Source organism: Sturnira hondurensis, unplaced genomic scaffold, assembly GCF_014824575.4.
Source record: "Sturnira hondurensis isolate 20B ecotype Veracruz unplaced genomic scaffold, ASM1482457v3 Scaffold0008640, whole genome shotgun sequence".
NCBI classification, from domain to species: domain Eukaryota; kingdom Metazoa; phylum Chordata; class Mammalia; order Chiroptera; family Phyllostomidae; genus Sturnira; species Sturnira hondurensis.
In genome coordinates this window covers 20,039,375-20,063,689 of record NW_028081271.1, presented here as the reverse complement: position 1 = coordinate 20,063,689, position 24,315 = coordinate 20,039,375, and the positions used below count along the sequence as shown (strand labels likewise).

General features: G+C 45.7%; 1 protein-coding gene across 8 annotated transcripts in view; it reads right to left on the bottom strand.

Moving 5' to 3' along the window:
- Nucleotides 1–24,315, bottom strand: part of TACC1 (transforming acidic coiled-coil containing protein 1) — a 102,111-nt gene that overhangs the window by 34,169 nt on the left and 43,627 nt on the right. For 3 of the 8 annotated variants that reach the window (XM_037055411.1, XM_037055409.1, XM_037055410.1), the window contains exons 2-3: nucleotides 13,237–13,423; nucleotides 12,175–12,290 (exon numbers count right to left, since the gene is read on the bottom strand). The exons of 1 other annotated variant lie outside the window; for it this stretch is intronic. In XM_037055411.1, coding sequence (XP_036911306.1) covers nucleotides 12,175–12,290; nucleotides 13,237–13,397 — 277 coding nt within the window. In that variant the 5' untranslated portion in view covers nucleotides 13,398–13,423. The remainder of the gene's footprint in view (nucleotides 1–12,174; nucleotides 12,291–13,236; nucleotides 13,424–24,315) is intronic. 4 more of the 8 variants (XM_037055414.1, XM_037055415.1, XM_037055412.1 and 1 more) reach the window with 2 other exon arrangements.

Sequence of the window (24,315 nt, the reverse complement as noted above, 5' to 3'; positions counted from 1 at the left end):
TTCCACCACACCACAGACTTACATTTCAGAAAATGCTTTAAATAGTCTCTTATGTGTGTCACTTGTAGGGACCCGTACCTGAGAAAGGTGGTAGGTCTCACCATCACATCAGTTGGGGATTTTAAATTTCTCATAAGGAAGCCTACAATGTACTAGGTAAATTCTATTTACAAAAAGGAGGTGGAAAAAAATGACATCACTCCCCTCTCCTATAACAGATATAGCCAAGTATACAAATCATCTTAGAAACATGACCACTGTCAAGCTCAAAAGGCTTTCATGTTTTTTCATATTTTATTGATTATGCTGTTATAGTTGTCCCAATGTTCCCCCTTTGCTCCCTTCTGCCCAGTACCCCCATTCTCTCTGGCAATCCCCTACCTTAGTTCATGTCCATGGGTCGTGCCTGTAAGTTCTTTGGCTTCTCCATTTCCTATACTTTTCTTAACATCCCATTGTCTATTTTGTACCTACCATTTATGCTTCTTAATCCCTACATCTTTTTCTCCATTCTGTTCACTTCCCCTCCCCACTGATATCACCTAAATTATCCCCTTACCTATGATTTTATTCCTGTTCTAGTTGTTTGCTTGGTTTGTTTTTGGTTATCTATTTTTAGGTTCAGCTGTTGATAGTTGTGAATTTGTTGCCATTTTAATGTTCACAGTTTTGATCTTTTTCTTTTTCTTCCTTATGTTCCAAACTGTTGATTTGACTCAGCTTTATCACTAATGGTTCCCTGTAGATTTTTCTTTATTTCACTTAGTGTAACCTTCATTTCTTCCTGGCTCTTTTTTATTTTGTTCTTGTACTCAATGAGTTCTTTGAGCATCCTGATCACCAGTGTTTTAAACTCTGCATCTGGTAGGTTGATTATCTCCACTTTGTTTAGTTCTTTTTCTGGGGTTTTGTTCTGTTCTCTCATTTGGGCCATATTTCTTCGTCTCCTCAATTAGGTAGCCTCCCTGTGTTTGCTTCTGTGTATTTGGTAGAGCTGCTCTGACTCCCTGTCTTCCTAGCGTGGCCTATTGTAGAAACGGCACCTGTACAATGAGTGGGGCAGAGCCTTAGGTAATCACCAGGGTAGGGCAGCCTGCTTCACTGCTTTGTGGCTCTGCATGTGGGCTGGCTGAGAGAGGGGACAGTGCTACTGCCTGGCTTCTGCAGGTTTGCCCAGCACTCACCCTGTGTGACTGGCACCCTTCCAGTTGTTGCCCTGATGCTGAATCCCAGAGGGATGTGCTTATATTTTAAGACCCACAGGCCCATTACCTAGAAAGGTACTTGTTTTGTTTTAGGGTAACAATTGAAGTGTAAAAATGTTTTAGTTTTTCAGATTTGCAGATTCTCCTGCAAATCTGGCAGTTTCTTCTGACGCCCCAACCCCTACTGGTTTTTTACAGCCAGAAGTTATGGGAATTTATTTTCTAGGTACTGGAACCCTGGGCTCCGTGGTCTGACCTGGGGCTGGGATCACTCACTCCCAAGGCATCCCTCCTGATTTTTATCTGTCGCCTGTAAATATAGGACTGCTTATTCGGCAGCCATCACATCTCCACGCCCCTCTGCCCATCCCCACATCCCCATCCCTCCTACCCGCCTGGATACGTGAGGTTTCTTTAAATCCTTGTTTGTCAGACTTCCATACAATTTTCTGATGGTTCTAGGAGCCATTTGTTGTGAGCTCTAGTTGTAACTCTTTCTGTGACTGCACAAGGAGGCAAAGTGTGTTACCTACACCTCCATCTTGACCCGAAGCCAGGCTTTTGTGTTTTTGTTGTTGTTGGGAGAGGCAGGGTTTTTTTAATTCTAATTTTTAACATCTTTCCTTTTCCAAGAACTCTCTCACACATTCCCTTGCTAAACTGCTGTGAAAATTAGCTCTCTGCTGCTAACACATCTGGGGCAACCAGGAAGTCCGGGGAATGGGAGGCGCCAGCTCCCTCCAGACTCTGAGCTCCGCAGGGGCCTCCTTCCTGCCCCAGAGCAAAAACCAAGCACTCAAAACGGTGTTGAAGCTCAGTCAGTGCCCACGGCCCAGGGAATGCCTGATACATAAATGATGCCCTTCTCACACGATTATCTTTTTTATATAGAAAAAAAGTATGTGTAAGTTATGATAAAGCCATTCAGCTCTACACAATAGTTGCCAAGGATCAACCTTTGTCTTCCTCTGACCCCTTCCCTCTGAAGATCCCTTCCTCTTTAAACAGATGCTTGGTCTTGCCCTCCCACTCCAATCTCTCAGGTTTGAATCAAGGGCTTCGGGAAGGAAACAATTGTGATTCTGACACTGTGTCACCCTTGCTGCTAGTGGTCTGCCCTGAGGAGACTGTTAATAGGGTACACATTAGCATGTAGGCAGGTTTGAGGTTTTTTCCCGTTTCATGCCTCAGAGTTCCTAGTCCCACTGATTCCCCCAAAGCTGAAATATATTGTATGTATGTATGTTCTCAGACACTTAGTCAAGGACATCAGCCCTAAGATGGAGCTGAAGTGGCCCTGGCCTGATAGCTCAGTTGGTTAGAGCATCATCCTCATACGCTAAGGTAGCAGCTGCATCCCCAGGTTAGAGCACATACGAGAACCAACCAGTGAATGCATAAATAAGTGGAACAACAAATTGATCTCTCTCTCTCCAAAATCAATCAATTTCATAATGGAGTGGAAGTGAGCACTAAGTATTGTCCAGTGACAGGACCACAGGACAAGAAGGCTTTTTCCAGGAAGGCTGGGTAGAACCTAAGGGTGTGGGCTATAGGGCTCCCATTCACCTGACAACCACTGGGCCTCAGGTCAAGGTTCCAAGTAGGTGAGTCAAGGCAGGAAAAAGCAGAGCATCCTCATAGGTAAGCCAGAATTTTAAGATGTTAATACTTAAAGCATAAAATCAACACCAACACACACATACACCCCTGACCCAACCCAAATAATAAATTAACTATCCAGCCCTGACTGGTGTGGCTGAGTGCCTTGGGTGTCCTCCCAAGCTCAAAAGATCACCAGCTCAATTCCCAGTCAGGGCACATGCCTGGGCTGCAGGCCAGGTCCCTGATCGGGGACGTACAGGAAGCAACCACCTGATGTTGTTTCTGTCTCTTTCTCCCTCTTTTCCTCTCTAAAAATTAATGAAATCTTTTTTTAAAATAAAATAAAATAGCTACCCAAACCTCCTCCTCCCCACCCTCTAACAAAATTAAACAAAAACATTACCAGGAACTGAGGTTTGAAAGCAGTGGGCAGGGGAGGGTGGTTGCCTTTGAGAGAGACAGTGCACCAGGTGCCACGTTGTTCTCCCAAGAGAAGAGATAGCCTTCTAACTCCAGAGAGAGGCTCATTCTAAAATATAAGACTCCACAGGTAGAGAATCATCTGGAAAGCCATTTGATAAACTGAAAAGGCTGGCACTACGGATTAAGAAGTACTTCAAATTTCCAAACCAGCACCACAGACTGCTTTGTTTGAAAGAGAGCCACACTCTATCCTCCGAAGGACAGGCTGTATGAAGGTAAGAAAGCCGGGCCCACTCTCCATGAAGTATCTGTCAGGAAGCCAAAGCCTTCTCCAGAGAAGGGGTTGTCTGAGGTTACATGTCAAACAGAGGTGAAGCCCCCAGACGGAAATCACAGAGTGCCCTCCCCGCAGGACGGCGACGCCCCCAAGCCACTGCAGCAGGAAGAGCAAGGGGAGAAAAAGCGCGTGCTGCCAGACGGGACTCCATCGCAGAGATCTGAGATTGCGTAACTCCACTCTGCGGCTGCCAAACAACCACCATGTGCATCTCTTCAGAAATAATTACTGGAGAATTCAAAATACCAACTGCCTCTCTCACTAAGGAGCAACCGCCTACTGGGAAGCTGATGCAGGATAGAGAGTCAGCAAGACAGGAGCCCCCAGAAAGCAGCTGTGGCCAGTACATGGGCCACACGAGACACCCAGCACAAGAGGATAGGGATGCTGGCTAAAGGCTACATCACGTTCCTGCCACTTCTGCTCATGCACTCTAAGAAAAGGGGCGGCAGAAAGGAGTGGGGGAAGCAGTGAAGGGGGCCCAAAGGAAGTGAGTAATGAAGAAAACTTTGCAGTCTTTGAAATTACACCCTTTAGTATTTTTTTAAGTAGGAAAGGGCCTTGAGGTAGCCAGCCTCCAAGATGTCCCCCAATTAAGTCCCACCTCCTGGCATTCATATCCTTGGACTGACCCGGTAACCAAAATGATATTGTGGAAACAACAGAGTGTGGCTTCTGACACTAAGTCATAAAAGACACTGCAACTTCCATCTTGCTCCTGGACTGCCCCTCTGTGGGCACTTAGCCGCTAGACCAGAAGCACACTGCAGCAATCCCCCCGAGGCAGAGGTGCATCCACACGGGGAGACAGAGGCCTCGCAGCAACAGCCAGCCCTAACCTGCCAGACGCAGGGAGCCGCCTGGGGAGAGGATCCTCTAGCCCCAGTCAAGCCTTCAGATGACGACAGTCCCGGCCAGCATGGTGGCTGAGTTCTTATAAGTAACCCTATGCCAGGCCACCCAGCTAAGCTGCTTCTAAATTCCAGACCTATGAAAGCTACGTGAGATAGCAACTGGTTATTGTTTTAAGCTACTAATAAGTTTTGGAGTAACCTGTCACGCAGCAACAGAGAACTAATTCGGGCCTCTTAGAAATACCTCTTCCTACCCCGACACAGGTGCAGAGTCCAGAGTCCCAGGAGGAGTCTGTACACATTTTCATGCACTTGTCTCTCCTCACCCACATATGACTCACTGCAGGACAGGGAAGCAAAACTTATTACTCAGTGTGTCCATTTCCTCTTTGTTTCTCATTGATGAGCTGAAGCTAAGCATTAAGAGGGCAAACTATTTTCAGTCCACAGCACTGCTTACCTAGTGATGTTTTTTCGCTTCTGATTCTAACTAAATTATGCTGTAAACTTCCAAAGATCTCATATCAAAATTCCTAAAATACATTTTATACTTCATATATTACATATACCAAGTTAACACATGTGGACGATGTACCCCCTGCTGAACTTTTTTTTAACTATCACTTAAAAGGATAATTAAGAGACTGCTTCTTCCCATCACACTATCCTGTCAACACTTCAAGTATCTTGCCCTGGCTTGTGTGGCTGGTTCAGTGGATTGAGTGCTGGCCTACAAACCAAAGAGTCACTGGTTCAATTCCCAGGTAGGGGACATGCCTGGGTTGTGGGCCAGATCCCCAGTAGCAGATACGTGAGAGGCAACCACACATTGATGTCTCTCTCTCTCCCCTTCCCTTCCCCTTTCTCTAAAAAGGAATAAATAAAACCTTTTTTAAAAAAGCATCTCTATTTCCTGTTATAAGTCTTCGGCTCAGCCAGTGAAGAGAGAGACCCACACTTCCCTGGGGAGAGAAGCTGTATGACAAGAGTGCTGGATCCATGACCTTAAAGGCTGGGTTTAAGACCCCACTCCAGTACCGGCAGTAAAGGCTCTGGCCTCTCGCTATCTGTGGGACTGAAATCACATGTGTCCTGTCTTGAGCACCATTGTTATAAAAATAAAATTAGATGCTATAAAAAAATGACTTATTTCCAATACATCTAATAACTACAGCTGAAACAGAAGGTTAGTGGTCTTCTAGGTAGAAGTTCTTATAATGGGAAAGCTGGAGATCAATAATTTGTTGTTACATTTCCAGCAATGACACAGGAAAGAGGGTACCTGGAGAGTATTCGTATCTGCCAAAGAGAACTGTCAACTTGCATTTTTTATTTGTGAATTAATGAAATACTCCATTTGGTTACTATTCCCTGGAGTTTGGCCATCATCAGACTAACCCGGAGATCTAATCATGTTTGTGGGAACTCAAAATCAGGTTCAGCTACATGGAATCCCTTTCTAGGCTCAACTTTAACAATTATTGGACAATTCGGCAACCCTCAGTTGTCAAATCCCCACTGTTCTGGGTGGGTAAACCATGATGGTCCCATCACTAATCTAAGTGCAGGAAGCCATGACAGATGATCACTTCCGGGGCTTCCTATGAACAGTATTACTGGTCACTTGGAAAAGACACTGTAACTGCTCTTCAACTGAAATGTTTAGATGGCTTTAGACCACATCCCTTTTTTCTGGTACAGTATTAAATGGTAACAGCACAATTTTAGAAGGGTTGGCCCTCCCCACCGCCAGACAGACACACCCGGAAAATGTCTCCACCACTAGAAACTGTTAAAGTGAACTCTATCGCTTCATTTGATCCTCATCTAAGCCCCAAACTGGGGAGTGCGAGTCTGAAATTAGTCTAATCATTGTAACAGTTTGTAAAAAGATCTTAAATTTACTATCATCTTAAAAAAAATACTGCTTTGACAGTTGCTAAAATCTTTACTTTCGGCAGATTGACTCCGCCCTGGCCCCTGAGTTTTTTATTTCAACACTGTGATTCTGCCCTCTCTGAGGTCTTTGCTAAAAACGCAATACTGTTTCCCCGAGACACTCTCTTTAGGTGCAGCACCGTGCAGAAGCAGAGGTGGTCCCTCCAGCCTATTTACACTGGGGTAAATACAACGGCAAAGAAACATGGCTCTGAGACCAACTGGTGGGAATCTCCAAGCTGAGAGCTAAAAATATTACATGGCGGGGAATGAAATTCTATCATGCTGCTGGAGTTTTCAAGTCTTAAACATCTTACGATAATATCAAACAATATAATACAAAAATTTAAGCTGTGAAAGAGTCAATCATATACAAAAGTTAAAAAATAAATAAAAGCATTAATTAGCCTGTATGTTGTAGAAGGAGCCACGTGGGTTGAACTGTTTAACTAGGTGCGTGTTAAAAGTCCTTACTAGTCCTTATTTCTAGGGAATTCTAATAAAGGAATCCCAGTGGTAGGGGCAGGGAGGGGATGTTAGACTAAGCCCCTAGGAGAACCACTAAACACTCCAATGTATACCTAACGAGAAATGTTTGCGTAGCATTTAATTATACATTCCACCCAAAGTGTCAGAATCGAAACTCTAAGGCTTATTTTAACAAGATCTTCTATGCCTTACATATGTAGTCTAAAACACTCCAATAAATATGCTATACCAACCATACAATTCCAACAATACAGCATATCAACAATATACCATATCAGACATCCAGTAAATGATTCCAAAATGCTCTCCATTTTGTCCCTAGTTTCCTTTTGCGATAACTCTCAGATCTTTAGTGAACGGAGAATCGAGCACACTGACAGACCAATTACATAATTTCCATTTGCAAAGCAGACAAATAGCTAGCCCAGGGCAGTCTCTCTCTGAAGCCTTACCTGACTCAGAGGCCCACAGGAATGGCACCCAGTGCCCTCAGTTCACTGTTAATTATTCAGGTATAGCTGCACTGCTTCTTTGAAGTCATTATCCCAAACTACTTAAACTTTCTATTTTTGACCAAAATCGCTGTATGTAAGTTGGCAAACCCTCCTGTTCAGCTTTTCTGGTCATTCAGTCCCAGCTCCAAGTGCTTGACCTTGCTATTGCAGCGTGAAGGCAGCCGCAGACAGCATCCGAAGGAGCAGTTGTGGCTAGCCGCCTTCCCACAAAACTTCATTTACGAGCTCTGAGATTTGAATTTCATAATTTTCACACATCATAAAATATTTTTTGAAAATGTTTTTTAAATGTAAAAACAATTCCTAGCTCTTGGGCAGAAAAATAACAGGCGAGAGCAGGTGGCAGGCCAGATTTGGTCTTGGAGCCAGTTTGCTGATTTCAGATCTCGACTACCAAAACTGGGTCATCGAGCAGCTCCGCGTTCTCCCCATGGCCCCCAGGACTGAACTACCTGTGGATCAAGCCTGTTCATCTCTTTCCTTCTATCCTGGAAGGCTACAGCCTTGATATGCCTTTGAAATACTTAGGCACTTAATTACCACATCAAACACGGTAGGTTTAACTAGTTGTTTCAAGGGCAATCAGAGCGTCAGTATGTACTAGGATTCTCTTTCTCAAAGAAGAGTAACAATCTGTAAGTAAAGGTGGATGTGTAGTAGGGATGTGTCTCAGGGAGCAGGAACAGCCAATGGATCTTTCAGAGGCTGAAGAAACACCAGACAAAGATCAGGCCACAAGCACCACCCCTTCCGTCAAGAAGAGAGGAACATCAGACTGTACCTCTTCCAAAGGTCCTCTCCTAGGTGATGCCTCCTCGCCAACACACCTCCCAGCAGAAAAAGTACTGTAACAGCAGCAGCTTAAACCCCCTTTGCGGGGGAATGCAGACAAACGGCAAACACAGAACTGCCAGCACAAACATTACAGCTGTCACTCAGGTATTTTCAAGAAACCTCTCTGGCTATAGTTTTATTTTGCCAGAAATAAAAAGTCTGAAATGGTCTTCCATTTGTGGCTAAAACAACAAAGCAGCCCTGGCTGGGTAGCTAAGTTGGTTAGAGCATCGTCCCAATATGCCAAGGATGCATAAATAAGGGGAACAAAAATGGATGTTTCTCTCTCTCTCAAAACAAAACAAAACAAAAACAAAAACAAAAACCACAGCCTCATCCAATGTTAATTTCTAGAATGGCATACAACTCTGTCTTAAGAAGAGTTACTACATGCCCTGGCTGGTGTGACTCAGTGGAATGAGCTCTGGCCTGCAAACCAAAGGCTTGCCAGTTCAATTCCCATTAGGGGCACAGGCGTGGGTTGCAGCCACAGGCCAGTCTCCGGGTTGGGGATGTGCAAGAAGCAGCCAGTTAATGTTTCTCTCACACATCAATATTTCTCTCCCTCTTTCTCCCTTTCTTCTCTTCTGTAAAAAAATAAACAAATAAAATATTTTTTAAGTTAGTATAGAGTTCAAATACCTTAAGTCCCTAAAAAACTTCCAGTAAAGAGAAAATTAACTTCAAAATAGAGGTAGACATTTCTCTGAGTTCATGGGGCGGAGGCCATGGGTGTGGTGTATGGGTTAGAGCTCATACATCTGAGGGCCCTTACACACCAGGAAGCCAGGATCTTTCCACGTTAGCATCAGCTCCTGACTGGCTAACTTATAAATCATCCCTCCAAAAGATACAGGCTTTGGTAGGACACCTGGTGTCCTACCATGTCCTAGAACCACAGAAATATGAAAGACTAACTTGGTCAGGAGTTGAATAATCAACAATTTGGGAAGAAAGAGAACCATTCAGGTCCAGGAATTAGACTTCAATTAGAAATGACTCTCTGGGAATTTGTGTCCACTCACACTGTCCTTGGTCAGACCTATGCTTCGGCTGTACTCACATTTACTGGGTACACATGACAAAGCTGTCAACGGGACTCTGGCCCAGCTCTACATGCTGGGCAGAAGGAGCCCTAGAAGGCAGGCTGCTATCAGACCGAAGAGCAATCATCCTCTACAAAGACCCTAAACTGATGGATCTCACAGTACGTAGCGGCTGTTTCTCAGGCTCTACAACCCACCTGGCCCGCACCACACACCCGGTCTGCAATCACGAACTACTACTTCAGAGTTTTCCTGGTCCATGAAGGAAAATTTGTAGAGAGTTTAAAAGAGAATGTACGTTACCAAAACTTGTAATAATGAGTCAGTGGCACAGGAAGGACCAAACAATTGGGTCTCTATGGCTCTGGGGGCCAGGCTTGGGCCATTCAGGCCACCGTTCAATTAGCAAAGAATGTGTCAGGAAGACTCAGACTGCCAGCTGATAGAATGGTGGGGGGAGGGGCCGCCCAAACTGAGCGCAAGTCAAAGAGGCTTCCAAATATCAACTTAACAAGTCTTGTGAGCTTTATTTAAATTCGATGGGAAGGCAACAAAATAGACCTTTCAAGCTTTTAAATCTCCCTTCTGACCTGCCAATCTTGAGGGAAAAGGGAAGCTACGAAGAACAGGTGGCGTCTCCAGGCACTGAGAGTGATGCAAATGAAAAGCAAAGAGCACACAGAAGTTCTGCAACACACAAACTCGCTGTTCCCAGGCGGTCTCTGCCCAAAACAAGGGTGAAGGCAGCTGGGACTGGTAGAGGGCACTCTCAGTTCTCAGCAGGGGAGGCACAGCATGGAGCTCGTGATTTAAGGCAAAACCAAATCACAAAAAGCTGGTATTTCACTGATAACCCAGCTCTACCCCCCTGTGATGTTTACCACAGAGAACTCGACTTCCCTAGGCAACCTGTGAGGAAGTTACTACGAAATAAAATAACCATTAAGAGTCAAAAAAATAAAAAATAGGTAACTGGCTAACTGAAGGCTGGCTCTGTCTGCCTCTACAGGGTGACAGTGGCAAACAAAGATGGCAGAAAGGACATCCATCCTAGAGTCCCTTCTCCAGCCAGCCGCCAGCAAACCTTTCCAAAAGGAAGTCAAAGCACAATCCTTCTGTGTTCAAGTCTGCGGTTGTGAGTTGAACTGGGTTCCCTCAAAAAGCTGTGCCGAAGCCCTGACTCCCAGTATCTGCTAATCGCAGATGTAACCAAATTAAGAGGTCACGCTGGATTAGTATGGACCCTAAGCCCAATGAGTGGTGTCCTTGTAAGAATGCAGAGTGAAAACAGACAAGCAGGGAGAAAGAAGGTGGCCACATGGCACAGGAGGCAGAGACTGGAGTTACGTGTTCACAAGGCAAGGAACACTAAGTTTCTTGAAGCTAGAAAGAGACAAGGAAAAAAATTCTTCTCTGGAAACGCTGGAGATGGAGACTGTGGCCCTGCAGACACCCTGATTTCAGACTTCTAGCCTTCAGAACTTTGAGAGAACACATTCCTGTCATTGTAAGCCACCCAGTTTGTGGTACTCTGTCAAGGCAGCCCTGGAAGCTAACGTACCCTCCAGTGGGCTTCTATCTCACTCAGGGAGAAAATCAGGGCATCATTACAATAGGATCCAGACTGCCCCTTACTTGGCTGACGTCAGCAACTACTGCTCCCTGCCTAGTCCCTCCACTCCAGCCACACTGGGCCGTTCCTGCGTGCTCAGACATGCTGCCACCCTGCTACCTGCCCACCACAGGGCTCACTCAGTCACAGGCTGGTCCTGTTTCAGACCTTTGCAGATGCCATTCCCTCTGCTGGAAGGGTTCTGTGCCCAGACATCTGCAGGGCTGTTCCCTCAATCTCTCTTCAGGGCTCTGCTCAAGTCTCCTTATCATTAAGCCTTCCCCTACATACCCTTCAGCATTTCCTACGCCTACCCCATACACCTATTCCTCCTTCCCCTGCTTTGTTTTTCTCCATAATACTTAAGACAAGCTGACGTGTATATTTCACTTAACCCTTAAAAGGCCCATCATACCCTGATTGGTGTGGCTCAGTTGGTTGGCCACTGGTTCGATTCCCAGTCAGGGCACATAGGAGAGGCAACCAATCAAGGTTTCTTTCTCTCCTACATAGATGTTTCTGACCCTCTCCCTCCCTTCCTCTCTCTCTAAAAATAAATAAACAGAATCTTAAAAAGTAAAATAAGTTAATAAAAGGTCCATCACCCGCTAAGATGTTAGATGGGTTAGATCCACTACTGAATCACAGTGCACTCTATCAAGTAGATAAATAAATTCTATCAGAACAGGTGAAATTTTACTCAAAACTGGCTGTGTGACAAAAAAGATTTCTACTAATTAAGTGGAACAGCAGAAGCTTGTATACATGAAGGGCGGGCTCAAGGTTAGGATCCAAGGGGCTAGCAGAGAACCTCTGTACCAGGTTTTCTTAGGTAGGCTGAGGACTCACCACCATTCCTGTATAGAACAGCAATTTTGAAACAGCCTAAGATTCCACATCTAAAAAACATCTAAAAAACATCTAAAAAACTCTTACCTGTAATTTTTGTCTCCAGCCACACCCCTGCAGAAGGCTATTTAGCCTGAGAAATTTGTGAAGCCAAATCTAAACATACCTTCACCAGTGCATCCTACACACATTTTTGTTTTTAAGAGGCTGCAGCGGAGGGCCCAGCAGGAAGGTTTGATAATGATAATCTCATACTGTAAGTGTACTAACTACCTGGGGAAGAAACCTCTGACTACCAATCCACAAAGACAAAAATTTCAAATAAACCAGGAGCTTTGAAACAGCCTTTTCTCAACCAGGAGACAAGCTAAACCTTTTTAAATGGCTCTAGGTTAGCACTTTTCCTTCCCTCATTTACATTTCCAGAACTTTAAAACAGAAGAGGCAGAAAATGAAAGTCTCCTTACCTTGGGTTCCAGACCCAGGTCCTGCCAATCCTAGTGATGACTCACAGGATTCCTTGAGAGGTGACCTGATGGGTGTTTCAACTTCAGGGGTCTCAAAATTCCCTTCAGAATCCGAGCTGCCAAGGGGGAAAAATGAGGAATTACCACTTTCAACGGTATTTCCAACACCCTTTACAATCCATATATCCAAAATGGCTAAAGTCCAGGATTTTTGCCTAACTTTACAACCCACTGGTCCTCAGCCCGGATTGGCCTGTGGGTGATGCTGCAGGTTTTCTAGTGGGGGCCTCCACGGGCTTCCGTCCGGTGTCCTGTCCCCCTGACATCACCATCCTCCGGGCCTTTCCTCCAGCACCGTTTCTTTTGATGCCATCCTTCCCTCTGACACCCAGAAGAAAGCTCTTTTCAACCGACTCCTCTTCTCACAAGAGCCCTTTCCCAGAGCCTTAAAAATTAAGACTGTCCCCTCCCCCTAAAAAATTAAGCCAATTCTCGCCATGATGCTTTTTCTCTGGCAGGCCTCTCTACCTGTTATAACTCACTGGGCCCTAGGCTGAGAATGCTGTCACCTGCCTTCCGCAATCACATGGGTGACAGCTCAGCAGAGACCACCATTTCTCACCAGCTGCCAGGGGCCTGTCATCAAGCGACCTCCTCTACCAAGACTGCATTTTTGGGACACGGCTGGAGCGACTCCTTCCCCACAGGGAAGGCCCCAAGTTCCACCGGGTGTGATCAATGACACTGAGGGACCGGGGCGGGGGGTAGGTAGATCGAAGCTTAGGCAAGACCGGGATGCGGAGAAACTGCGGATTCTCGGTTAGGTTCAGAAAGCTCATACTTAAACGGGAGAAAAGAAAATGCATGGGAGGACAGATAATCCTGAACTTTCGAATGCACAGCGGGGACCTGGTTACAGGCCGGGTCGTGGCATTGCCATGAGCATGGTTACGCGGCGGGCGACCACACACATGCACACAGAAAGCGCCGCGATGGGTGGATGGGTGGATGGATGGATGGATGGCAGCACGTTTGCATCTCTGCGGGGATGCGTGTACTTGCCTGAAACTCAAGGATTTGGTCTCGGCTTGCGAGTCCTCCTCCTCGGGGTCGCCCTCCGGCCCTCCGGCCTCGTCCTCCCCGGCGCCCCCGCCGCGCACCGCGGACCACGTCCATTTCGCCCACTGCACGGGGGACAGGATCTGCCAAGGGCTGAACGCCATGAGCGCGGATCCTCCGGCTCCAGGTCCTAAGAGTAGGGGAAGGGGGAGAGCCTTTTTTCCCTTTCAAAATGGAGGGAACCGGTGACAGGCGCCTGTTAGCGTTTCCAGCGGAGGCGCGGATGTGGTTAAACGAGCGCCGTCGGGGGCCGGGGTGAAAGCGCTTCCTCTCGCCGGCAGGCAGTGCCGCTTCCTCCAATTCCTCCTTCCCGAATGGGGCGGCCGAGGCGCCCCTCCGCGCCCGGCGGCTTCCGCCGGGAAGATGCCTCTCCTGGGGCCTCCTCAGGGCCCCGGCCCGCGGCGCCCGGCAGCTCGGAGACTCTGGGGTTCGGGATCCCAGATCCCCCTTCCCCGCCGGCGCGGCGCGCATCAGCTGCGGCGGGAGCCGCGCCCCAGGAGCCGCCCCCTCGGACCGTACTACTCGCGCGCGCTGGCGGGGGCGGCCGCGGCGGCAGGACTTTGATGTCTGCAGCGCTCCCGCCGGATCCCCCCGCAGCCGCGCCACGCTGGTCTCGCCTGGACTGAGGGAAGGGGGCTTCCCGGCGGCGACTCTGGCTGCGCGCGGAGGACTCTAGCGCCTTTACGAGTCCTTGAGTATCCGGACCTGGGAAGATCCATTTTTCTGCGTCCGTGCTTGCTGGACTGTCCCTTTTTGTTTGTTTGTTTTTGCTTCCCTTTGTCTACTCCTGGAGAATCCACTCCCACAACTTTACTGAAACTGCTGGCCTATTTATTTTTATTTTTTCATTTTGTTACGTTGATTTAATGGCGTTGGCGATGTTGGATCATACAGCAGTTAAGCCCATATAAGTATATATTTAAAACTTTGGTCTTTATCTCCGCCCTGGTGTTGACAGCCTGNCACGCTGGTCTCGCCTGGACTGCGGGAAGGGGGCTTCCCGGCGGCGACTCTGGCTGCGCGCGGAGGACTCTAGCGCCTTTACGAGTCCTTCAGTACCCGGACCTGGGAAGATCCATTTTTCTGCGTCCGTGCTTGCTGGACTGTCCCTTTTTGTTTGTTTGTTTTTTCTTCCCTTTGTCTACTCCTGGAGAATCCACTCCCACAACTTTACTGAAACTGCTGGCCTATTTATTTTTATTTTTTCATTTTGTTACGTTGATTTAATGGCGTTGGCGATGTTGGATCATGCAGCAGTTAAGCCCATATAAGTATATATTTAAAACTTTGGTCTTTATCTCCGCCCTGGTGTTGACAGCCTGGAAGATTTCAGCCTGATCACCTTCAACCCTGTTACCCCCAGGATTTGGATAATCCGTCAGCCACGCTCCTATGGGAGCCAAGTGCAGGAAACTTAGATGCTTTGTCCCTCCCAAGCCGCACTCTTGGACGCTTTGTGGCCAGGTCTTGGGCAAAGGGTGCTAAATTACCCTGTGAAATTATAGCCTGGTCGGTTTCCCATCGTCCTTTTTGAGACTTTCTTTTCATAACGTCCAAGGCTTTGATTTCTGACTTCGTTTGCTACTTCTGAAGTATGCCAACAGGCCTGGTGATGGCAGCCTTAAAATAAAAACCCTCCTAATGCTTGAAGGCGGAGCTCTCTGAGGATTTCTTCGTTTTCCACCCAGGGATTGATTCTCTTGGAATCACCAGTGCTGCCTCAAACGCCAGGCTTAATGATCTCCTTGCGTGGCTGCATAAGACGTTGCTTGTTCTATTATAATTTCCCAGGGTATGGTTACAGGTTCCCACGGAGAGACCAGGTCCAGAATTTAGGAACAAGTCATTGGCACGTATGTTGCTGGCGAACCCTGACTGTTTTACACATTTGGTAACAAAAACAAAAGCAAACATAATGCAAGGTAATAGGTGGATAGTTGCCTCACCATAACAGAAGGGCGGGGTTTGCCGGAAGTCTAGGTGAAAGGGCTGGGAGTGTCCGGAGGTTACAGAATCCATCCAGCTTCTTCCCATTAGTAAGCACAGCTGTCGTGAGTACTCTGGAGACGACGATGTGAAGTAAGCGGGACTAATTTTTTTTTACGTTCACATGAACATGCCACAACTCTATCCAACTGTATTTTTAGGTTTATGGTTCACCACATAACCATCAGATTATACGGTCCCCCAGGGTCCTGTATTTAACAAAATGTTTTGTTGCCTGGAAATAATCACTCCATGCAAATCGGTAACTGGCATGTACTAGCTACTGTGAGAACTATTCTTCCTCCTGAATAGTTCTTAAATCTTTGCATTTCTCTGCACCGCCCCCCCCCCCCTTTTCACAGTTCTACCATAAATACCTCCCAACTGGTTCTGCCTCAGGTTTTTCTCAGCCGGGGTCACCCTGCCTGGCTTGTCTGTGATGGGTACTCTCATCTTGCTGTTCCTGTCCCCCAAATTCCCAGCCTTTTGTGTTCTTAGCCATGATCAGTGGAGAATTGGTACTGAACTTTTAATATAGCCAAGAATCATGGGGGGAGGGGCATCTGTAAAAACACATTCAAACTGCCAGCCGGATCGGAAATCTGTATTTTTACCAAGGTCCTGGCGAATTTTTTCCACAGGATAAATTTGGGAAACAATGACTAGGTTGAAACAACTACTCGCTTCCTCCTGAACAATCTCCCTTTTGCCTGCAGTTTTGTGTACAGTCCTCCCCTCTGCCCCTGCCTTGAACTCCCTGACCTTGACAGCCTAAACTTCCTTCATCACCCAGCTCAGGGAAAGCAGACTAATTTTCCCTTCCTTTCTAACATCTCTGTACACCAAACATCCAGAAAAGATTTACTGTGGCCCTTAGTTTTGAAAGGGGGCATTATTAATAGCTATACCAGGACAACAGGCATAAACCAGGATATCCCAGGTGGCAAGGCCACCCTGCACTTAGCACACTATATATAATGTGTTTGTTTACTTATCTGTCCCACTTCTGGACCATACGCTTTAAATGGCAGGGACCACATTGTATTTATGATTCATTTCTGTTTCCTCAGAGATTAGGACAGGGCCACACATTCAGTAGATGTTTAGTACATACAAAGAAAAGGAATATTCTAGTTTACAACTAGACCCTATAAGTTTGGCTAGGGTGACATAAATTCCTAAAGTCTGACTCATCCCAAAGAAATCCAGTTTTTGAACCAGCACAGACCGGAACTTGGGATGAGTAAGATAAAGTCTGACCCACACAGCAATTTCTTGAAACTGGAGGAGCAAATGCTCAGGGTCTGAAAAATCACTCCTCTAAGCACCCAGACTTAGTGAGCACAGCAATAAAGTAAGTAACTACTCAATGGCTTGAATTGATTTTATTGGCTGGAAGTACAAGTGATGAAGCTAATGGATACGTGCATTTTCCTGTAATTCTGGGAAAGAACGGGCAATGTTTAACAACAGATATCCTAACCAAGGTAAGTAATTGTTTTTGCTGCTATGTCCTCAACTTCATGGAGCAAAATGTCTGCAAATACATGACCAAATAACCAGATGAAATGCATTTATTTGCTTTGTAAATAAGCATAAATAAACCCTGAAAGGGCCCCATCCGTTCTCTTCCTGCCTATGTTTCTTGCCCTTCACAGAAGCTCTGGACCAATATACCATGAAAACCTAAAATTGTAACTAGCGGGACAAACCTGTGTGCTAGATTGGCCCATGGAGCCTGATGGACAGAGTGAAGTCTTTGAGAAAGGCTTTAAGGCTTTCAAGGCTTCAGGGCTTCAGGTTTTGAGAGAGTAAGTAACACTGCCATTTAGAAAGATTGTTCTGTACTGGCCAAGTAGCTCAGTTGGTTAGAGCATTGTCTGGAGACTCCAGGATTGGGGGTTCAGTCCCTGGTCCAGGCACAGGCAAGAATCAACCAAAGAATGCATCTATGAGCGGAGCAAGAGATTGATGTTAGTCTCTCTCTCTAAAATCCATGAATAAAAATTTTAGAAATAAAATAAAATAGAAAGTTCCCTCTGGCAACAACCTGGGGGCTATACAACTGCTATTTTCCCTGCTCCGACTGCTTAGAGAAGGGCGCAGCTTCTCCCCAGAGGGTAAAAGAAGCAGAACTGGAACGAGAGTCCTTATCTTTCACTCCATTCGTTCGCTAAGTAGCGGTGCTGTAAGCAAGCCAAGCACAGCAGGAACACTTGAAAATAAAGGGAAAAGAAAACCAACGGCTAGGAAAATGGAGCTCCTGACAGCCAGTGAAATGAGGAGGCATCTGTGAGATGATGCCGAGAGAGCGGAGGCGGTGGGGGGTGGGGAGGTTGGGCAGGGAGGGACCGGATAGCTTTAAGGAGTCCCAGAGACAAAATACCCAGCAAGAAACCAGAAAGGTCAGGCAGACAGACAAACCTGTCAGCTCATCCGTGCTTTCTAACAGCTTAAGAATTTGATGAGTGAAAGTTAAATCTACTTCACCTAAGATTAAATGCCAGATTGATGTTGTAACCAGGGTGGGCGGGCAGCCTTGAAGGGCCTCGGGAAAGCACTGGCCCACAGAGCACTGAAACTGCCAAGGGCAACTAGGTTGAGGTGCTTCAGTGGAACCTCAAGGGACCATCTTCCATTTCCCCAGCCCTGCTTTCTGAGAGACATCTGTTCATGGGGTGAAGTTTCCAAAACATGGCGGGGACCTCTGTGCCCGTGGTTACTCCATCAACCTGACCACTGAATGTCTTCTCCCCACTCACCCAGCCAAACAGTCTCAATTCTGAACTTTGTTTTCTTGACTATTTAAATGAAGGTCTCTGAGATGTAATAACAGTACTATGCCTTGTATGGATGAAGTGTCATTCTCTCTTGCAGCAGGGCAGGCTTTCTCATTCTCAATTTGTGATAAAGTAACTGAACCAGAAAGGGCAGCCCCCGGCCAGAAGTCACGCAGCTAACGAACACCACACCAAACCTAGAATCCTTGCCTCCCGCTTTTCAGGGCCGCTGCACACGGTGTCAGACCGCAAGAAAGCAGAATGCCCTCGCAGCTACCCTGGAGCTAGTGATTCTATCAGACATTCCTCGCAAATTGCTGCTGCTTCCAGCTTCTCTGGCCCTGGCTGCAAAATCACAACTAGGAATGCCTCCCTCCCTGCGTCAAAAACAGCCACTGTCAATAGGAGGCCTGCTCTTCTGACTTTCCTCAGTCTAACCACGCAAGAACCCGCTGATGTCTGTTCAAGACAATGTTGCCAATAATGGTATCTGACGACATTCAACGATTTTAATGTTACAGTCTTCACCTTGCAAGATCTGAGTTACCCTTTACCTGTAGGCCATAGTCACCTATAGAACCTCCCCTCCACCACCTGAACCCACCCAAATCAGGGAATTGGCACTACCCATTTACACTCAAAATTATAAAGAGGCCCTCCTTTTTAATTTTTAAAAGAGAAAAGCCGGATTTCTGTCTGTAGCTAATCAATACTTTTTCAGAGCTCCAGGAAGAACAGAAGGGACCAGAATGCATCCACTAGAGACCTGGTGGGGCTCCCCACGGGGGCTGCTGAAAGGCCCTTGTCCAGGTTTTGTTCGGGAAACAACTCTTGTCAGACCCCACTCTGATCTATTTCATTCTGTATCAGAAAGTGAAGTTTGACTTCTCCAGAAAGTGTGCCATCCAACCTTGGCCACAGGGAGACCTGTAACAGGGCAGCCGTCCTGTGTCAGCTTTCAAAGAAGGGGGGGCAGGGGGGACCCCGTATATTTTATGATGTGTATACTACATTGGTGGTGTTTTAGAGCCATTTTACGAGGTTCTCTCTATCTATGCTGTCCCCATGGAATAGCATGAGGATATGTTTATTGACTTTATGAGAAAGTTCGTGTTAGTTCTCTGCCCTGGAATGTGAGAGTATTAGAGAAACAGTTGTTGAGTACACAAGACATAAACAGAATTGGGTCAGTCTGTCCATTCCATCTGGGGAAAATAACCCCAATGTTATTCCTCATTCTTCCCACCAACTACCGCAAATCCAAAGTTGAAAACAAGTGAACCACAAATAAACAAAAGGTCCACCTAAAACAGTAAACTATCTTTAAACTTAAAAATACCTTCTATTCCAGTAGATATGTTTGGTTTTTCCTGCTAAACGACACTGCAGTTACAGAGCCTGTTCAACAGGTATGTCATCTTGTAAAACAACTGTTACCGATTTAGCACATTTTGTTGTTTTCTGTTGAACTTACATTCCTTTTTAGCAGATTAGGCAATAAGAAAAGAGGGTGTTCCTTTATATGTAAAGCCTCACACAAAAACCCTTTCTAAGTTGCTTATGAATTTCCGTTTCTAACAACAAACATTACCCTACTTTGGAGAAATCTACTCTACTTCATTTACTCGGGCTATGGGGAGGTGGAATCTAAGGCTTGAGTTAAAAAGGTTGACAGAATTTAGGAATGAATCTGAAATAGAATAATATTCCTTTCCCCCCAGCCATTTTATTCCCTCTCCTCTACCCCACCCCCACAATAAAACAAAACTCCCAATGTATCTGGAAGCCTAGAAGGACATCAATGACAGGGCCCAGATTTTCTGAGGTCATCCTGATATCCAATATCCTACCCACTCTCCTGGCAACTACATGTCCCGTTTTCAATCCGTGAAACATTGTCGCTGAGACGTTAGAAGGTAACAGACTGGGAAGGCACAGGAAAGGGCGGCAGAGACTCCCTGGTGGGGGCGTGTGAGGAGCCGTGTTCACCAGGGGAAAGAATAAAAGCACAAAAAGAGTTGCTAAATAATTGGCACCCCCACTCTGCCTCCATCCTCCCTCCGGGGATCTGGGGCATTTCATTACAGTAACTTGTGCGTTTGCCACCGATATCCTCCCGGTGTTTCTAGGAGATAAGAAGGTGGGAAACTAGGAAGCAAACTCCAGGACATGATATGAGTGAGGCCTTCTTCTGTCGCTTCCAGCTTTATCTCTTTAGGGGAACAGGTTAACTGCCATTTTTTTTTGTTCTGAAACGACGTGTGAGTGAAAATTGAAGGAAAATATGCCCTTTTCCTTCTCTGTTATACTACAAAATAGGGAGAGGGGAAACCTGTTTTCTTCATATCAGTTTTAAAACTCCAAATATTAAAATATCATTTTATTAACTCATGAATATAAGCTAAACAACTAGCTGAATAAATGGAAAGATATTACAATGTTCCAGGTTGGTAAAACTAAATACTTTAAAGGTAGAAATACTGCACCATTAATTTATAAGTCTGATGCAATTTTCATTCAAAATTCTTAGGCGATTTTTATTGGGAATTGTCAATATTAAAAAAATAAGACAGAGTCAAGAAGGGGATTGGATCTACAAGATACTGACACATTTATGCAAAAATAGGCATATCTGTGTTCTGTAAAACAGAATGGAAAGCCCAGAAAAAGACCTTATAAGATATAGGAAATTAGCCCTAGCTGGTGTGGCTCAGTGGATTGAGCACAGGCCTGGGAGCCAGAGAATCGAGGTTCAATTCCCAGTCAGGGCATGTGCCTGGGTTGCAGGCCAGTTCCCAGCAGGGGACACACGGGAGGCAGCCATACATTGATGTTTCTCTCCCTCTCTCCTTCCCTTCCCCTCTAAAGATAAATAAATAAATTTTTTAAAAAGATATATGAATTTATTGTGATTTTTAATTTTAGTTATTTATTTTTAGAGGGGAAGGAAAGGAGAGAGGGAGACAAATACCAATGTATTGGTTGCCTCTTGTGCATCCCCTGCTGGGAACTGGCCTGCAACCCAGGCTTGTGCCCCGACTGGGAACCGAACCTTGATCCTTTTGTTCGCAGGTCCACACTCAATCCACTGAGCTACACCAGCCAGGGCAGGAATTCATTATGATTTTTAAAAATGCTACGATACAGTGGGGAAGGGAAGATTGTTTAATAAACGATTGGAAAGTAATTGGTGGTATGAGTGAGAAAAGGCTATGTAATAACCCTGATAAGCTCAGGGGCCCCATGACAGGTCTGACGAGCCCAGTTACAGAAAGTAACCACCCAGGCTGGAAGCTCCGGAATCCCGAACTGGCAGGTCTCGGTGGGTAGTCATGTCCCAGGCCTAGAGCTTCCCTAGCAAAGGTTAGTCTTCACCGTGAGCAAGCCCTGTACACTGTTCTTCTGCATCTAGGACACCATAACTTTTGAAAGAATAATTTTCTTTTGCAGGTGCAACTGCAGACACCAAACCACAGAACAGGAGACCACAAAACTCTTCACCTGTGGCCTGCGTGTCTCCTCCCTCGACTGACTGTTAATATTAACTTCTGTACCCACCAATGTAAAAAACAAATACATATGTTCGTCCATTTTGCATTTTAGCCAGTCCTAGAGATTTCGTCTTTGGTTTCTCCCACCCCCTAACCTACCCCCCAGTGGATTTCTTGTAGTCTGCAACAAAAGAACTGTAGAATTGCCAATTTCTGGACCATTTTCTCTATCTGCTGAGATCTTGCTTCTGGGCATGTCCTCAATATTTTGGCTCAAATAAAGTCTTGTAAACATTTTCTATAGATTTGGATGTTCTCTTATCATTGACAGTTGGCAATCAGGAAAAAAAAAAGATCAAGTGAAAATAAACCCTTACCTCAGAGCATATACCAAGATAAATTCCAGATGGATTAGATGGATAAATAATAAAAATCAAATCATGGGAAGAAAATAATCTGGAAGCAACAGAATCTGTCAGAGCTCTGTTAGAAGGATAACTGTCCAAACTTCGAGGTAATTAATGAAATCACACACAAAATAAAGATTGCAGACTTGGCTACACAAGAAGAATAACGTTTCTAAATGTTTGCCTTCAAATTAAAGAGCAAGTCGACAGGCTGTGAAAAATAGTAGCGACCAAGAGCCAAGACTGGATTATATCCTAAGGCAGCAATTTTCAACCTTTTTCATCTCACGGCACACATAAACTAATTAGTGAAATTCTGTGACATCAAAAAATGGGGTTTTTTGCCTATCTGACAAAAAAATAGGTATAATTTTGATTCATTCACACCTGACTACTATTGTTGTGTTGGCTATTGTCATTTTTTTTTTTGACAATCCAAGGGAACAGAGGTCAGTGCCCCTGACTAAATAGTCAGGTATTGCATGTTTTAAAAGTTGTTGCAGCACAGCAGTTGTGAATCACTGCCCTGAGGAACTCGTGATAACTGGTAAGATCATCCAGACCCTAAGGGAGAAGTGAGTGATTGTAACTGCTCAGTATGCACCAGACCCTATGCTAAGTGCTTTGCATTTAATCCCCACTGTCTTGCCCCATAGTCTCAGGAGGAAGATTTCAGACTGGTTAAGTTGTGTTATGAACCGCTCTGCCTGGTTTCAGGAATTGTAACTACCTCCCGTAGCTAAGGATGAGCAAGTGACCTCTGGAATGCGAGCCACAAGGAGACAAAGTGTGTCTCTGGTAGCAAATGCTGGCTCAGTTTCTTTCCTGCCCCCAAAGCATGGTCAGAAGTCCATGACGGGTTAAGTCTCCTCACAGCGAGGAGCAACCTAGGCCAGACACGATCACTTGGGAGGCCATCATGGAAGGACTCGGGGAGCTATGACAAAGAGGGAGCAATGGACCCTCGTCCCCCAGCTATTGTGACATAGCCTGAGTCCCCATATCCATTGGGGAGAAGCACTTCCTGGCTCTAATCCACTTAAGCCTAAAAGCATATGATGAGAAAGGCAGTGCAGCCCTGTGCTGGAAAGGGCGGGTATCCGGGGTAAATCAGGAATAAGAAAGAATGTGTAAAAATCCTGTGAAACCTGCTTTGTTTAGAATGCTTCATTTAAATGATAAGGATCCAAGCAAGAAGTTTGTTTCTCAAAGTTTTATGGCTGGTTAGCTATCTGACCCTGACTGAGAACAAGCCCTCATAGTTCTTTGAATGCTTTCTATTGCTTGATCCTCACCTGTATTCTTGTGCAAATGAACTCAATAAAAGCCCTTTGAGCAGGGGGCTCTGGGCCCTCCCCCTTTGAGGGATCAGCCACCTTTCCGCCCCAAGCAAATCATGTCTTGGTAGTGTTTACTTTCAGCGGTGGCGGACGGGGAGACTTTGTGGGCAAAGTTGCCCCCACAAAGTTGGTTACATTTTCTGGGTTTAGCAAAGAAGCGTATCAGAAGATCCTAATCTTCTTGAAATTGTATGCAAATTATGTGCGTGCATATTCGCATCCTCTCACCCCTTCTTCCCCACATACAGTCAGACTCTATTCCAGGAATAATGCTTTAGGCTGATAAAAGATTAAAGCTCTAATCTGTAAGTGGAACAAGAAGATTCCCTTTTTCTAGCAGTTACAAGGACATTCTAACTGAAAGGACTCTACTCAGAGAACTCAGACCTGCCAGAAATTCATACAAGTAGCAGCTTGGATGTCACGCAGGGGGTGGAAAGGAAAGAAAATGTCCAGTGGGCAGCCTGGGAATCCAATCTAAGTGACCTGCTGGTGACTAAAGTGTGACACCCATATTACTCAGAGGCATTTGCCTGGAGAGCCATGAAAATGGGAGCCCTGTTTAAGAGAAATGCAAAAGGGCCTCATGAACGCAGTGCCAGGGCCCCTCTGGAGACCTAGGAAGAAGGCTATGAGTGAAGAGTCCAGAAATTTAAGCTTCATTAGCTTCAGGGTAAATTCAGCCTGGCCCAGAGGGCAAGAGAGACCCTCCTGTCTCAGGAGGGGTGTAGCTGGCTTTACCCCTGAGGGAATATGCTGAGGGAAGGAGGCACACTGACCTTTTCTATCTTCCTAGAGGAAATGAAACACTTTAACCATTGGAAACTTGAGATCTACAGGAATTGTGAAACATAACTCATAGCCTTACTCCTTTTATACCAGTGGACACACACACACACACACAATTGAATTAACATAAAAAAGAAAAACTGTAATGTTTCTCTAGCATTGTATGCCTTCTGCGCCCTCATCCTTTAAATTTCTACAAGACCACCATGGAAGAGTCTAACTGTCCCCT